The sequence below is a fragment of the Triticum aestivum genome, chromosome 4D (assembly GCF_018294505.1).
Source record: "Triticum aestivum cultivar Chinese Spring chromosome 4D, IWGSC CS RefSeq v2.1, whole genome shotgun sequence".
NCBI lineage: Eukaryota > Viridiplantae > Streptophyta > Magnoliopsida > Poales > Poaceae > Triticum > Triticum aestivum.
The window spans coordinates 15,244,342-15,261,335 of NC_057805.1; the positions used below are offsets into that span (position 1 = coordinate 15,244,342).

At 46.0% G+C, this 16,994-nt stretch overlaps 2 protein-coding genes across 2 annotated transcripts; both read left to right on the forward strand.

The window, feature by feature from the left end:
* The first annotated feature begins 1,019 nt into the window (after positions 1–1,019).
* On the forward strand, positions 1,020–2,254 carry LOC123095768 (oxalate oxidase GF-2.8-like). Its single transcript, XM_044517332.1, has one exon. The coding sequence runs from the start codon at positions 1,376–1,378 to the stop codon at positions 2,048–2,050; it is 675 nt and encodes a 224-aa protein (XP_044373267.1). The 5' UTR covers positions 1,020–1,375; the 3' UTR covers positions 2,051–2,254.
* Positions 2,255–6,074: 3,820 nt separating this feature from the next.
* On the forward strand, positions 6,075–7,194 carry LOC543498 (oxalate oxidase GF-2.8-like). The gene has a single exon (NM_001428001.1). The coding sequence runs from the start codon at positions 6,268–6,270 to the stop codon at positions 6,940–6,942; it is 675 nt and encodes a 224-aa protein (NP_001414930.1). The 5' UTR covers positions 6,075–6,267; the 3' UTR covers positions 6,943–7,194.
* Positions 7,195–16,994: the final 9,800 nt, after the last annotated feature.

The following is a 16,994-nucleotide window of genomic DNA, read 5'->3' on the forward strand; positions in this document are numbered from 1 at the left end:
AGTCAAATTTGTAATAAGAGTATAAGATTTTTTTTCCTTTTAAACACAAATTTAACACTCCCTGCGATCCAAATTAATTGACGCAGCCTCAGCCTCTGTATAATATTCCTTTGCTAGTCAAAGCATGAGCTAGTAAAACATGAGGGTGCCTTGCAACACTCGGTAGAAATGTTCTGCCTTTCGAGTTGACACGACCGAGAGATGGCGAGAAGCGGAAGGCCTGGATCGGTGATGCATGATTGATGGGTCGGTGACATGCGGATCGGGTGCTTGCCGGGACGTGAACTAGGGGAGGGGCCAGCCGGCCGGCTACTCCGGAGAATCGGAGAAAGGGAGATGCGGGCCGCCGGTGCGCTGGATGGATCGAACACGGTCAAAAGGTCCGACCTGCAGAACAACAGGCTCGTTGATTGTCACTGACAACCATGTTTTCGTTGTTTCGCTGTCGTCTCGCGAATTTTTAAACTGTGTGGTGACAGGAAGAGGCAGGGCGCGTACGTACGTTGATTTGCGCCCGAATTTTCGCTGTCGTTTCGCTGCGATCGATCTGCCACTGATTTGCTCACTCATGAGGCACGTACGTAGTCCTACTAACCAATGAGAATCCGTTCTCTGCTAGAACGTGCTATTATTGGCAAGTCGTCGATCGATCGCAGCCACGAAGAGGAGAAACAAAACAAGAAACTATTTGAGACCGGAGAAGCTTCCCATCTCTGACCATCATGCTACACGCTAAACGTTAGCATGGAGACGTCCCTTCAGCGAGTACACAATTGCAGATAAACCGGCGACCACCCAACGGCTGCCTTGCCGACCCAATAGCTTGCAGCACGTTGCAAAGGACATGGTGGTTGAAGACACTGGCATTTCACCATCAGCTAGCACAACCCTGAACTTGATAAGCCTAGACGAATCACATTTGCATGATTGACGAGTAGAGGTGGTGCACGAATATTAATTATGAACCCGTTTCCAAGCGCAACACTCCATTGAGATACACCTCCTCATTGTCTCTGTTCCACCCTAGGTCCCATTTCCTTAGCAGCCGGCAGTGGCCTTGACTGTTGACTCCGATCCTGAGCATCTCCATTTCCATCACAACCTCATCCTGACCCCGACGCAAGTAACATACTACTAGTATGTTTGATAAACTCTCAGCCTTGCCTCGATCGTGTGTCCATTTGCACATGCATGCAATGATGACATGCACATGCATAGCTTAATTAGCTCCATGCATCCATTGCCGCGCCGATCCCCTATATAAACCACTCCATATGCCTCACCACTCACTCATCCACCACAGCTTAGCATTAACCACCAGTGCCTTACACACTCTCGATCAACAAACTCTAGCCGATCAGTTGCATAGCAAGCAATGGGGTGCTCTAAAACCCTAGTAGCTGGTCTCTTGGCCATGCTCTTCCTAGCTCCGACCATCCTAGCCACCGACCCTGATCCTCTCCAGGACTTCTGCGTCGCCGACCTCGACGGCAAGGCAATCTCGGTGAACGGGCACACATGCAAGCCCATGTCGGAGGCCGGCGACGACTTCCTCTTCTCATCCAAGCTGGCCAAGGCTGGCAACACGTCCACTCCTAACGGCTCGGCCGTGACGGAGCTCGATGTGGCAGAGTGGCCCGGCACAAACACGCTGGGCGTGTCCATGAACCGCGTGGACTTTGCGCCCGGAGGCACCAACCCGCCACACATCCACCCGCGTGCCACCGAGATCGGCATCGTGATGAAAGGTGAGCTCCTCGTGGGAATCCTCAGCAGCCTTGACTCTGGGAACAAGCTCTACTCCAGGGTGGTGCGCGCCGGAGAGACGTTCCTCATCCCGCGGGGCCTCATGCACTTCCAGTTCAATGTCGGGAAGACCGAGGCCTCCATGGTCGTCTCCTTCAACAGCCAGAACCCCGGCATCGTCTTCGTGCCACTCACGCTCTTCGGCTCCAACCCACCCATCCCGATGCCGGTGCTCACCAAGGCGCTCCGGGTAGAGGCCGGGGTCGTGGAACTTCTCAAGTCCAAGTTTGCCGCTGGGTTTTAATTCCTGGGAGACTGCCCATGAATGATCATATATCATTCCGTATATGCATGCTAGCGAAATTTAATAATTCTCAGCAGAAGATATCTATTCAAGCTTCTGGTTAAGCTCGCATGCAGTTGTAATAAGATTGAATAAGTTGGCCTCGTGGTTCAGTCATCAGAGCCAATACGAGGAATTGAAATGTACTACTTTTTATTGTCTTCATTGTTCTTTCATTGTACGGAATACATAATTATCATTTCCGCATATTTGTCTGATGACCCTTTTATAAGTTAGACATACTCTCAACTCCACATCAACAAAGGGAAAGATATCGGTACAGAGTCACGTCAACTTCGGATATAGACAAGGATAAGGAAGAAGCCTTAAAGTATTTGCCAAGACTACTACGGCATGGTGAGCAATGTCCAAACCATTCAGAACACATGTTCTGAAGTTACAGGCAGAACGCAAAATGTACCCGTCAATGCATTATAGCAATCTCCAAAATGTACAAAAAGAACACGAGAATGGTTTTTCTACCATGCATGGGATATCCCACTGTCGGTTGTTGCTTTGACATTCGTGCTATCTTTTTTAATGTCAACCTTGTGTCCTAATGTTTTTTGTTTTCAATGTGCGTATCATCTTATTTAAGTTTGCACCAATAATAAAATGAACTTGATTTTATATCAGATTTGTTGATAAATGATGATACACAACAAACCACTAGGATGCACTTTTAAAAGAGAGGCAAAAAAACCTAATGTGACACATTGAAAAAAATTATATTTTAAGTTTTTAACAACAACCAAAAAAAGTAGCATGAAACTCAAAGCAATCACTGATGGTGGATTCATACATGGTAGAATATCATTTCTCCAAAAAGCATGCCCTCAAGTTATTGGAATGCATTGTAAATGTATTGGTTCAAGCTTTGTGCACATATGTAAATGCATCCACATCTTCTTTTTATTGTTCCATATTGCAATATCCCAATTTCCCAGACAAGGCACCGGGGCAGAGGGCTTTTTCCATGCTTTTACAAGATTTGATAGCTTGTTATCAAGGACGCGGTTATGGTGGCAATGCAACAGATTGCTCGTGGTAATGGTGGGAATTTTCATTCTCTCAATAAGACCTTGATTGCTCTCCTTACTAAGAAATATGGGGCGACTCATATTGTGGACTTTGGGCCCGTTAGTCTACTCCATAAGATTCCAAGATCTTTTCCAAGGCCCTTGCGCTTCGTTTGGGCACTATTTTGGCTCATCTCATCACCAACAAACAGAGCAATTTTATTCGGAGACTAACAATTCAAGATGATTTCATGTTGGTTAGCAAATCTATCAAGTTATTCCATCAGAGGAAGATTCCTATGGTATTACTGAAGCAATGTCATGCGGGCTTTCAACAATGTTTCGTGGCGATTATTGCTGAATGTGATGCAGATTCGTGCTTTGAGGCAAGGTGATGCTCTTGGATTTTGTTTATGCTTTCTTCCGTTAGCACGGGAGTTTTGATCAATGGACACCTAAGCAGCATAATTTGGCATGTGCGTGGGCTCAGCCGGGGTGATCCATTGTCGCCTCTCCTTTTTTTAATATAATTATGGATGTAATGAATTCCATGGTGTTGAAATCTGAGAGCAGTGAGATATTGGCAGGTTTGGAACAATAGGGTGTTCGACATTGATTTTCTCTTTTCGCTGATGATGCGGCTAGGTTTATGAAGTCTTTACCAAATGTGCTCACTGCGGTGAACGAGATGCCTGGTTTTCTTTGGGAAGCGTCTGTCCTTGTGGAAAATTTGAATAAGACATCTACTGCTCCAATCCGATGTGAGTCTGCTGAGGTGCAAAGGCTCACTGCTTTTTTCCCTTGTGAAGTGGCACCATTCCTCTCTGTAACTACCTCAACCTCCCTCTCTCATTAGTGGCCCTTACAAAGGCAGGCCTGCAAACACTAGTCGATGAAGTGGCTCGCGGTTTAGCTACCTGGCGTACCTCCATGCTCACCCACAGTGGGATGATTGTGTTGTTCAAGTCAGTGTTCAAGACCGTGTCATCATCGTCTGACCAGACACATGTGGTGGAGATCACGTGAATACGGGAATACAAATACGAGTAAATAAAACAAAACCCGTTACGAGTATAAACGGTATAGTGATAAAGGAGTTGATCACAGGGATACCAATAATATCTCACGTAGTGTTTGCTAACGTCTCGGGAAGTAGAGGGAATAGTATGCGGGACAAAAGGTTCGCTCAAGAACTTTGTGAATATGTGGGAGTTAACAAGGGTGTCCATATTCCGTTGTTAACTATTGATTAGAAGGTGTTCCGGGTCATGCCCGCTTATTTCCAAAGTAATTATTATGGAAACTAAAAGTTGAGAGCATGAGCATCGAAAGTGTTTCGGATGGTCCTAAAAGTGTTTTGGGAATTCCAGAAAGATATAATATGTAAAAAAATGGGTCTATATATATGGAAGGTTTCAGGAAGACAAAGGTTCTAGAAACTTCCAAAAAAAATCCAGAATATATTTTGGAAGAAATACCCTCTTGGGTTGGCCCCGGCGCAGCCCCTAGTGGGCCAAAAAGCCACGATCTAATCCCGGTCTAATTGGTCTAATAGTTTAGACTTCTAATTAGACGGGCTCTTATGCCGGTCTAATTGGTCTAATTAGATTAAAATCCTAATTAAATATGAACGCAACTAGGCTTCCCCTCTCTCTAGTTTTCTCGGAGCTCTTTTTCATGGACCTTGAAGTATTGCCGGATCACTACTTCGGAACTCGTGGATACTTCAGAGTGCACATCTACTTTGAATCTTGATTGGTAGATCATCTCGGAGAAATTCTCACAGTTGGGAGGTATAACCAGTTGCCGAAATTGCCATGCTTCACTCACAGCCAGGATCAGCCCATGTCCCAAGGCAACCCTTGTAGCTACATGCCGAGGCCTGACTACTTGGGGCCTCGCGCCCTGCATTTTTGCATGTTCATGTGACACGTTAAATGTTGAGAGAAATAGATTACTAAATATCACCCATTTCGTTATTCTAGATGAGTATCCTACAATATGTATACCGAAAAATGTATTTTAAACTGTGGTAGGTGAGAAAGATCTATTAAAAAGAACTCTACGTATACTCCCCCCTCCCAATCCCCATCCAGGTTTGTAAGACACTTTCGTCTTTTTTTGCCGAATTTTAACCGTAAATTTGACTAGTAAAAATAAGTTATACTGAATGTAATAAATATCGTACATTCGGATGTTGGAGACAGGGAGAGGCGGGCTGGTGCGCTGGATGGATCACGGTCAGAAAGTCTGACTTGCAACGCCACAGGCCCGTTGATTGCCACTGACAACCAAGTTTTCGTTGTTTCGCTGGTGCCATATTTTCCGCGATCGAATATTTAAACTGCGAGGAGAAAGGCAAGCAGGGCGCCATATCAGCACTTGATCACTCACTGATCGATCAGTAGTAGCCACCTTCTCTGCGCCGACGTGTTATATATTATTGGCAACAAGTCATCGATTGAGAACAGAAACAAAACAAGAAGAGAACTATTTGAGAGAGAGTAGTTACGCCGCAGCGAGTAGCCTCCCATTTCTGACGATCATGCCATACGATAAACCGGCCGGCGGCGAGACCAGTTAGCAAGGTTGAAATGCCAACACATGTCGCGCTCATTTCTCGGCTTTTTCATTTTGCATGTCGTCATGCAGGCCCTGGACACTGACATTTCTCTCTTTTGCTGTTGAATGAAGACCCTAACCTTTCACCATCAGCACGCCCCTCAACTTGATAAGCCTAGACGAAACCCATATGCATGATTGATGAGTAATGGTGTGCACGAATATTATGAACCCGTTTCCAAGAGCAATACTCCATTGAGATACACCTCCTCCTTGTATCTGTTCGTTGGTCCCATTTCCATAGCAGCCGGCAGTGGCCTTGACTCTGACTGCCACGCAAGTAATATATCTTTAATAAACTCGCTGCCTTGCTTCGTGTGTCCATTTGCAAATGCATGCAGTGACGACATGCACATGCATAGCTTAATTAGCTCCATGCATCCACTGCTTCCATTAATCCCCTATATAAAGGACTCCATATGCCTCACCATTCACTCATCCACCACAGCTTAGCAGCAGCAACAACCAGTGCCATAGACACTCTCCATCAACAAACTCTAGCTGATCAATCCTAGCTAAGCTTATTACATAGCAAGCATGGGGTACTCCAAAACCCTAGTAGCTGGCCTGTTCGCAATGCTGTTACTAGCTCCGGCCGTCTTGGCCACCGACCCAGACCCTCTCCAGGACTTCTGTGTCGCCGACCTCGACGGCAAGGCGGTCTCGGTGAACGGGCACACGTGCAAGCCCATGTCGGAGGCCGGCGACGACTTCCTCTTCTCGTCCAAGTTGGCCAAGGCCGGCAACACGTCCACCCCGAACGGCTCCGCCGTGACGGAGCTCGACGTGGCCGAGTGGCCCGGTACCAACACGCTGGGTGTGTCCATGAACCGCGTGGACTTTGCTCCCGGAGGCACCAACCCACCACACATCCACCCGCGTGCCACCGAGATCGGCATCGTGATGAAAGGTGAGCTTCTCGTGGGAATCCTTGGCAGCCTCGACTCCGGGAACAAGCTCTACTCGAGGGTGGTGCGCGCCGGAGAGACGTTCCTCATCCCACGGGGCCTCATGCACTTCCAGTTCAACGTCGGTAAGACCGAGGCCTCCATGGTCGTCTCCTTCAACAGCCAGAACCCCGGCATTGTCTTCGTGCCCCTCACGCTCTTCGGCTCCAACCCGCCCATCCCAACGCCGGTGCTCACCAAGGCACTCCGGGTGGAGGCCAGGGTCGTGGAACTTCTCAAGTCCAAGTTTGCCGCTGGGTTTTAATTTCTAGGAGCCTTCCCTGAAATGATAATTATATAATTCCATATATGCATGCTAGCAAAATTTAATAATTCTCACCAGAAGACATGTATTCAAGTTTCAGGTTAATCTCGCATGTAGTCGTGTAATAAGATTGAACAAGTTAGCCTCATGGTGTAGCCTTCGATCAGAACCAATATGAGGAATTGAATGTACTACTTTTTATTGTCGTCTTTGTTCTTTTCACTGAACGGAATATATAATAAGCATTTTCGTATATTTGTCCGATTACCTTTTATAAGTCAAACATGTTCTATAGTTTACGTCACGACGGCATATGTTGAGCGATGTCGAAATCATTCAGAAAGAATTCTCTCAAAATTATGTGAATACATTGTTAGAATGCAAAATGTGCCATGCATTGTAGCAATCTCCAGAACGTGCATAAAACTTGAGAGTGTTTTTTCTACCATGCACGGAATATCCCGTACATGGATCCACCGTCCGTTGTTGCTTGAGATTCATGCTATTTCTTTTTGTTCTAAAAATTATCTTGTTTCAAAGTATTTCATTCTTTTTTTTTCTCTTGTTACGAAGTGTATCATCATCTTTCAGTCAAGTGGCTCACGGTCACGGCGTATAGTTATATGGTGGACCTCCATGCTCACCCACAGTGGGAGGATTGTGTTGTTCAGGTCGATTTTAAATTGATGTTCGATTTTTTTCCATACATTTCTCGGATAACATCTCCCAAGGTACTTCATAACTTAAATATGAGTTCTTTTCAATTTTAAATTGCAGGCACTTTAAATATACTTGTAGTTCCACTTTGAATTATATCCCTTCAATATTTAATGCCTAAAAATAGCAAACCAATCCAGAGCGAGGCTTAATTTTGATATGGACTTTTAAAATTTGTATTTTCATTTTTACAAAAAAATCAGGAGCCTTCAGGATCAATATTTTCTATACATATGTACTTTGTATATGGTGCCTTAACTCCCTATTAAAAAAAACTCGGAGTATTACATAACAAGATCCAAAATGAAGGCATATAAGTATATAATAGTATAATATCAAGTTGGAATACAAATTTAAGTTGAAATGATGAAGCCATAGTGAGTTTGACTTCAAACCTCATAATTCCACTTTGAAACATATGATGCTTCCCCGGAGATGCTTCGGTTGCTCGACAATGTACAACCCAAGTTTTGTAAAATTGATTCCAATTTTAAACACAACCCCTTGAGGTCATAACATGGTGCCATGCCAATTTTCATATTTCATATTTCATTCACCTTTCTAGAATTAAATAAAACAATTAAGTGCAACTAAGAGTTAGAATTTTACCAACTAAAACTTTTGAATTTTCCATACATCTCTTGGATTACACTTACGGTACTTAAGAATTTAAATATTACCTTTCTTCCAAATTGCAGGCATTGTTTTAATATACTTGTAGTTCAAATTTTAATTATATATCAACCATAAAAATCACTTAATGCCTAAAAATTAGCAAACTAATGCAAAAAATGCATAATTTTGACATGAACTTCGAGATGTTGGAAGTTAAATGTAGGAAAGGTTTGGAGCCTTCGGTGTCAATTTTTCAAAAAAAAAAGGACCTTAAGGCTAGCTCAAACACTAAAATCTAAGAAGTTCTACGAGTGAGCGGTATGTGGTGCTTGTCACTGGTAAAGATTTACCAATGACGAGTTACGCTTGTTATATGCTGCCCGCACGGGACTTTATTTTTTTCCCAAATCACTTGTCCTAATCCCCAATCGAGCATGCTGACTCTAGTGCCGCCTACCGCCTACCGCCACCAGCACCGCGCACCACGTCTGCCTTCGCGTGCCCCCCGCACATGGCATGGTCTCCACGCTCACTGCTGAATCATGTGTCCCTCTCCCTCCTTGGTCTCCACCCCCGCTGTCACTGCTCACCTCCGACGTCGGTTGATTCCTCATCCCCAAGTCCAACCCGCCTTTTCCTCCTCGACCTCTTCTACTCCACCTTTGCCTCCTACTTCTCATGTCGGATGACACCACACTTCTCTGCCTCGTCAACGGACACTCTCAGTGAGCGCTCCTCATCTACTGCTCATGCTTGCCGTGCTTAGGAGGTTCATGCATAGGTGCTTGTGTTGTGACATCGTCGTGGATGAATGAGTAACGACATATCTGATATATTTATGTGTTTTCATGTATAACACCAGAATTGAGATGAATAATTGTGCGGCTTCATGGATTAATATGCTTGTGGTATTGATATGTTTTAAATGGATCCATAAGATTATTAGCTTTCATGATTTAATATAACTAAATAAGTAAATATGCATAGTTTTATGATTTATTTGGACTAAAAAATTGATGAAGTGCCAAGTGTTAGTTGTTGTTTTGTGTTTTTGGCTTCAGGGAAAACAAAAGTTTAAAATAGCGAGCTATGCCAAAAGCATCAAGCTCAAAATAAGCTAAATAGCGCTAGAACGCCGCTAAATGGCACTATATCCAACTAAAACAACTTAATTATACATAGGTGACATTTAGCGGGACCTTGCAAAAAACACTACAAAGTTGCTATAGCTTACTGTTTGAAAATTTAGGAAAAACGGATATTTTCCCTTCAAGTGAAAAATCCTCAAATAATGCGAGAGAAGTTTGTACGTAAAAGGATAGCTGAAGCTAGAAGAGAAAACCTAGTGGGGTTCACAGCTTTTAGGCGGCGCTGTGGGGCATCAGGTCTCCACTCTGGTGCTCTCGAACTCGTCCTAATAGTATACCTTTTGCGAGATATAACTTATCTTTTGCAAATAAATTCGTAGTCAAACTTTGATTCAAAGTAAGAGGGTGTCTTGCATTGCAAGTTTTCAATGTTGTAATTTGGAGGGGAAAACGTCGAGTGGTGGTGTAATTGCTAATTTTTATGTGTGATGGAGGTGCGAGCAACCGAGAGATTTCTATGGTTGTCGAATTGAGTTTTTTTTAACACAGTATAGACAAATATGCTCATACATACATACGGCATGCAGACCTATCACTATGAGCACCTCCAAGAGACCGAGCCAACACATCATTTTGTGATTGACGAAGTCGCCATAGACGTCTTCTTAATCAACGGAAATGTCTCCTCCAACTGAACCACATCACCTAAATCCAGAAAAATGGGACCACCAATGTCAAGTTTAAGACATAAACCTTGGTGGGCTGGCAACACCATTATTTTCCTAACCATCCAACCATAGGTTGAAATTCGTTATTGAGAGAAGGATATGGAACAGAGCTTACATAAAATGACACGGTAGCTTAGGTTTTATAACACATGTGACCCACTGGTAAGATAATTGGATAGGATTCGAACGTACCTATTGACACAAAATTATACACATGCCCTACTCATGATTAATCAGATAGGGTTTGGATACTTTCCATAGCACGAAAATGTGTCCATACCCAATCGATGTGGGTCAGGTATTTACATGTATCCGTGTCTATGGGTAAAATTGACATCCTTATTTGGAAATGTGGTTCTGGGTGCTGTAAAAGGCGGCGCAGCTCGCAGCAACAATCGGTAGAAATGTTCTTCCGTCTGAGCTGAGTTGACACGGGAAAGTGAGAAGCGAAAGGCCTCGATCGATGACGATTGATGGTTCGGTGACAAGTGGCCATGCGGGTGCGCGCGGGGGACGGCAACCGGGGGTTACTCCGGAGACTGGGGATAGGGATGGATGAGGGTCAAAAAAAGTCTGACTCGCAACAGCCCCCTGTTGATTGCCACTGCCAATCATGTTTTCGTTGTTTCGGTGGCGCCATATCTTCTTGGCCAATCGAATATTTAAAGTGCAAGGAGACAGGCAGGGCCCGGTTTGCTCACTGATCGATCAATAGAATCCCTTCTCTGTGCCAACGTGCTATTATTGTCAACAAGTCGTCAATCGAGAAGAGAAACAAAACAAGAAGAGAACTATTTGAGAGAGACCGGACACAGGTTCAATTCAGGGTAGGTACGCCCAGAAGCTTCCCATTTCTGATGACCGATCATGATATACGCTAGTCTTGGCTCGGTGGTTGGGCATGCGGTTGTGCAGCCTAACGACCCGAGTTTAATTCATAGAATTGACAGGTGATGCACAGGGGTTTTCTTTCATTTATTGAGAATCAAGTTTGGTGTGTGGTTTTTTTCGAAAAGGAGGCCTACCCCCGCCTCTGCATCTCTTGATGCACACAGCCATTTATTAAAAATAAGTATCTCGAAGGTTCCAACAAGAAGTCTCAACAGGAAATAAAGGTCTTACTAAACAAAGAAAAGCCACAAGCGGCCAAAAATAAAAATCACAACCAGTGCCAGAAAGACTAGGAGACTAAACGTCTATCCTATTATTGGACCGCCATCCAAACCGGTTGTATGTATCCCGTGCAACCATCTCCCATCGGCTGCACCCAATATCCATATGCTCCCTGTGGTCCGCACGGCTGAGTAATGACCACGTACGGATCCAAGTAGACGCTCTGAAGATGACCTGCAAAAAGTTGGTAATGGTTTGTCTGTTAAAGGCAACGTCATTGCGACATTCCATAAAGACCGAAGTAATGCACATGCTCACACTCGGATATGTGCCGCGGACTTTGGCTCCACTCCAGCCAACCAGTTATCAAACAAATGTGATATCATGAGAGGTGGAGTTATGTTGAAGGTAACGTGGATAGTTCTCCAAAGCAGTTTAGCAAGTGGACATTTGATAAATAGATGTTCTATTGTTTCATCCTGATCACTGAAGCAACATCTTTTACTTCCTTCCCACTTACACTTAGCTAAGTTATCTTTAGTAAGAATGACACCCTTATGCACAAACCACATAAATACTTTTATCTTCAAGGGCACCTTAACTTTCCAAATATGTACCGTCCTCGGGATAGTCCCGGTATTAATCAAATCCGTGTACATGGATTTAACCGAGAAGACACCTGACCTGGAAAGCTTCCATTGCATAGTGTCTGGTACATCCGAAAGGTTAACCTCCATTAACCTACGCACAAGATGTAACCACCGATCCCAACGCTCACCAATAACAGACCGCCTAAACTGTATGTTAAGCGGAATAGTACCCAACACTGTAGCAACGGAAACCTCTTTCCGTTGTGCAATGTTGTATAGGGATGGATACTGCAAGGCCAGCGGCGAATCTCCTAACCAAGTATCCTCCCAAAATCTAGTATCCCGTCCATTCCCGACGATAAATTTAGTCCTGTTGAAGAAAGCTACTTTCGTCCTCATAATCCCTTTCCAGAATGGTGAGTCAGACGCTTTTGCCGTAACCTGGGCTAGTGTTTTTGCATAGAGATATTTGTTACGCAATAGCTGAGCCCAAACTCCATCTCATTCTATGGATAAACGGTACAGCCATTTGCTGAGTAAACACCTATTTTTCACCTTCAAGTTTTCAATTCCCAAGCCTCCCTGGTCCTTTGGTCTACAAATTACATCCCATTTTGCTAATCGATACTTATTTTTGTTCTCATCAATTTGCCAAAAAAAATCTAGATCGATAAAAATCCAATATTTTCCGTACCCCAACCGGGACTTCAAAGAAAGAGAGGAGGAACATGGGCATACTTGTAAGTACAGAATTAATAAGCACCAATCTACCTCCATAAGACAAAAGTTTGCCCTTCCAGCAACTCAGCCTCTTTTCAAACCGATCCTCGATACATTTCCATTCTTTATTAGTGAGCTTGCGGTGATGAATCGGAATCCCTAAATACGTGAAGGGTAACGTGCCTATTTCACACCCAAACAACTGCTTGTAAGTTTCTTGTTCTTCTCTGGCGCGTCCAAAGCAAAACAGCCCACTTTTAGTAAAATTAATCTTCAACCCTGATAGTTGTTCGAAAAGGCAAAGCACTAACTTCATGTTTCTGGCCTTAACAAGGTCATGTTCCATGAAAATGATGGTATCATCGGCATATTGAAGAATGGACACCCCACCCTCAACCAGATGTGGGATAAGACCACCTACTTGACCGTCCTGTTTTGCTCTATTAACAAGAACAGCCAGCATGTCAACCACAACGTTAAAGAGGATCGGAGACATCGGGTCTCCCTGTCTCAATCCTTTTAGCGTCTGGAAGTACTGACCAATATCGTAATTTTCTTTGATGCCGACACTGCCTCCTTGTACAAATGATTCGACCTGCTTCCTCCAAGCCTCATCGAATCCTTTCATACGTAAGGCCTGCTGTAAGAATGGCCATTTCACTTTATCGTATGCCTTTTCAAAATCCACTCTGAAGACCACTCCATCGAGCTTCTTCGAGTGAATTTCGTGTAAGGTCTCATGAAGAACGACCACTCCCTCGAGAATGTGTCGACCTGGCATGAAGGCAGTCTGGGTTGGCTGTACCACCGAATGGGCAATCTGAGTCAGACGGTTTGTGCCAACCTTTGTGAATATTTTGAAGCTCACATTGAGCAAACATATCGGCCTGAATTGCTCAATGCGAATCACTTCCGCCTTCTTTGGTAACAACGTGATAGTCCCAAAGTTAAGCTTAAAAAGCTGAAGGTGGCCATTAAACAGATCTTGGAACATGGGCATCAAGTCGCCTTTAATAATACCCCAACATTTCTTATAGAACTTAGCTGGGAATCCATCCGGATCAGGTGCCTTAATATTTTCCATTTGGGATATCGCGTCAAACACCTCCTTCTCAGAAAAAGGTGCAGTGATCACTTCGTTCTCTTCATCCTTCAGTTGAGGAATGTCATCCACCATGCTCTCACCGAGGGCGACATAATTCTCAGCTGGGGCCCCAAAAAGTTTTTTATAATAGTTGGTAATATACATTTTAAGATTTTCATGACCAACAATCGTACCCTTGTGACGCCCCCGATTCAATCGTACACCAATCATGCACGCAAACGTGTACGATCAAGATCAGGGACTCACGGAAAGATATCACAACACGACTCTAAAAACATAAATAAGTCATACAAGCATCATAATACAAGCCAGGGGCCTCGAGGGCTCGAATACAAGTGCTCGATCATAGACGAGTCAGCAGAAGCAACAATATAGTACAGACATAAGTAAACAAGTTGCCATAAGATGGCAAGCACAAACTGGGATACAGATCGAAAGAGGCGCAGGCCTCCTGCCTGGGATCCTCCTAAACTACTCCTGGTCATCGTCAGCGGCCTGAGCGTAGTAGTAGGCACCTCCGGTGTAGTGGGAGTCGTCGTCGACGGTGGCGTCTGGCTCCTAGGCTCTAGCATCTGGTTGCGACAACCAGGTAGAAGGGAAAGGGGGAAAAGAGGGAGAAAAGCAACCGTGAGTACTCATCCAAAGTACTCGCAAGCAAGGAGCTACACTACCTATGCATGGGTATATGTGTAAAGAGCCATATCGGTGGACTGAACTGCAGAATGCCAGAATAATGGGGGATAGCTAATCCTGTCGAAGACTACGCTTCTGGCAGCCTCCATCTTGCAACATGTAGAAGAGAGTAGATGGTAAGTTCACCAAGTAGCATCGTATAGCATAAACCTACCCGGCGATCCTCTCCTCGTCGCCCTGTTAGAGAACGATCACCGGGTTGTATCTGGCACTTGGAAGGGTGTGTTTTATTAAGTATCTGGTTCTAGTTGTCATAAGGTCAAGGTACAACTCCAAGTCGTCTTGTTACCGAAGATCGCGGCTATTCGAATAGATAAACTTCCCTGCAGGGGTGCACCACATAACCCAACACGCTCGATCCCATTTGGTCGGACACACTTTCCTGGGTCATGCCCGGCCTCTGGAGATCAACACGTCGCAGCCCTACCTAGGAACAACAGAGAGGTCAGCACGCCGGTCTAAATCCTATGGCACAGGGGTCTGGGCCCATCGCCCATTGCACACCTGCACGTTGCGAACGCGGCCGGAAGCAGACCTAGCCACCTTAATACAAGCGCGAGCTTACGGTCCAATGCGGCGCGCGGCGCTCAGTCGCTGACGTCATGAAGGCTTCGGCTGATACTACGACGTCGAGTGCCCATAACTTTCCCACGTAGTTGGTTAGTGCGTATAGACCAAATGGCCAGACTTAGATCAAATACCAAGAACTCGTTAAGCGTGTTATTTTTAAGTATCCGCGGACGCCGACCAGGGCCAGGCCCACCTCTCTCCTAGGTGGTCTCAACCTGCCCTGTCGCTCCGCCATAAAGTAACAGTCGAGGGCCGTCAGGAACCCAGGCCCACCTCTACTGGGATGGAGCCACCTGTCCTTTCAGCCCCCTCATCAGAATCACTTGCGGGTACTCAACGAGCTGACCCGACTTTAGTCACCACATGTGTCATGTATATAAAGCATATAGTATATACCCGTGATCACCTCCCTAGTGATCACGGCCCGATAGTATAGCATGGAACACGGACAAGAATGTAGGGCCACTGATGGAAAACTAGCATCCTATAGTAAGTATTTAGGCTTGCTGGTAAAGGTAACAACAGTAGTAGCACGGACAGGCTATGCAGCAGAATAGGATTAACCGAAAGCAGTAACATGCTACACTACTCTAATGCAGGTAGTATAGAGAAGGAATAGGCGATATCTGGTGATCAAGGGGGGGCTTGCCTGATTGCTCTGGCAAGAAGGGTTCGTCGTCGATGTAGTCGATCACAGGGGTACCGGCAGCGGTCTCGGGGTCTACCGAAAAGGAGTAACGGAGGGGAACACAATAAATAACAGAGCAATCAAAGCATCACAAAGCATAATATGGCAATATGTGGTGCTAGGTATGCCCTAACGCGATAGGAAGTGATACCGAGGAAGGGGGGAAACATCCGGGAAAGTATCCCCGGTGTTTCGCGTTTTCGGACAGATGAACCGGAGGGGGAAAGTTGCGTGTTTGCTATGCTAGGGATGTGTGGCGAACGAGCGGCCTGCGTATTCGGATTCGTCTCGTCGTTCTGAGCAACTTTCATCTACAAAGTTTTTCCATCTGAGCTACGGTTTATTTTATATTAATTTTAAAAGATTTAAATCATTTTTAGGATTTATTTAATTATTTTAAATCAACATTATCCAGAATAGTGTTTGCTGACGTCATCATGACATCAGCAGTCAACTTTGACCATTGACCGGTCAAACTGACAGGTGGGCCCGTTCGTCATTGTCTTAGACTAACTAAGCAGGTTTAATTAAGTCATTATGTTAATTTAACTGCCTTAATTAAGTTAATTAATTATCTAATTAATTAATTAATATTTTTCTAATTAATTTTCTAGTTCTATTTTTTATTAAATGGGGGCGTGGGGCCCATATGTCATAGGCTCTGGGGGAGCCTAGCGGGCACTGGGCGACTGGGCGCTGCGGGCGTTGGCCCGTTTGGGCACCTGCCCAAGCCAGTGGAGGCGTCGGGCGCCGGCGGCTGCAGCGAGGTGCGCCGGGTAGGAGGCGGCAGTGGGGAACGGCCACGGGTGGAGCGGTTGGGGCGGCGGCCACGGTGGAGCAGGGAGGCAGCGGGACGGTGTAGGGTGGCGGCGGCCGTGAGCGGGCGCCGGAGCGTGTGCGGCTAGGGGCGCGGCAACGGCAGAGCCGTGCGTGGGTGCGCGAGCAGCCAAGGAGGCACGGGAGGAGGCAGGCTCGCGGCGGGGGAAAGGTAGGGCAGCGGGTGTTGGCGGCCGGGGTGGCCAGTGGATCCGGGCGCGAGCGCGCGTGGCGAGGCAGGGATAGGGGCGCGGGCATGCTCGACCGCAAGGCAGAGACGGGGCGGAGGCGAGCGGACTGCACGGGCGTGAGGTGGACGAGCGCGGTGACCGCGGACGAAAGGAAGGGGAGGCGGAGGCCGAGGGCCTAACCGGCGTTTGCAGGGGCACATGGGCATCGAGGCTCGAGGGCGACCCGTGGGGAGGAGGACGGGGACGATCGACGGAGACGGGGAGGCGGTCCGGCGACGGGCGCGGCGATGAGGTGGCCGTTGAGGGAGAGGGCGAGGAGGCGGCGCCGACGGGGACCTCGGGCGACGATGGACGGTGAAGGACGGGCGCAAGGCGTCCGGGGCGACCGGATCGAGGTCGATCCAGATCCAGATCGATA

Coding starts and splice junctions, on each gene's coding strand:
- LOC123095768 (XM_044517332.1), top strand. CDS start 1,376: ATGGGGTGCTCTAAAACCCTAGTAGCTGGTCTCTTGGCCATGCTCTTC.
- LOC543498 (NM_001428001.1), top strand. CDS start 6,268: ATGGGGTACTCCAAAACCCTAGTAGCTGGCCTGTTCGCAATGCTGTTA.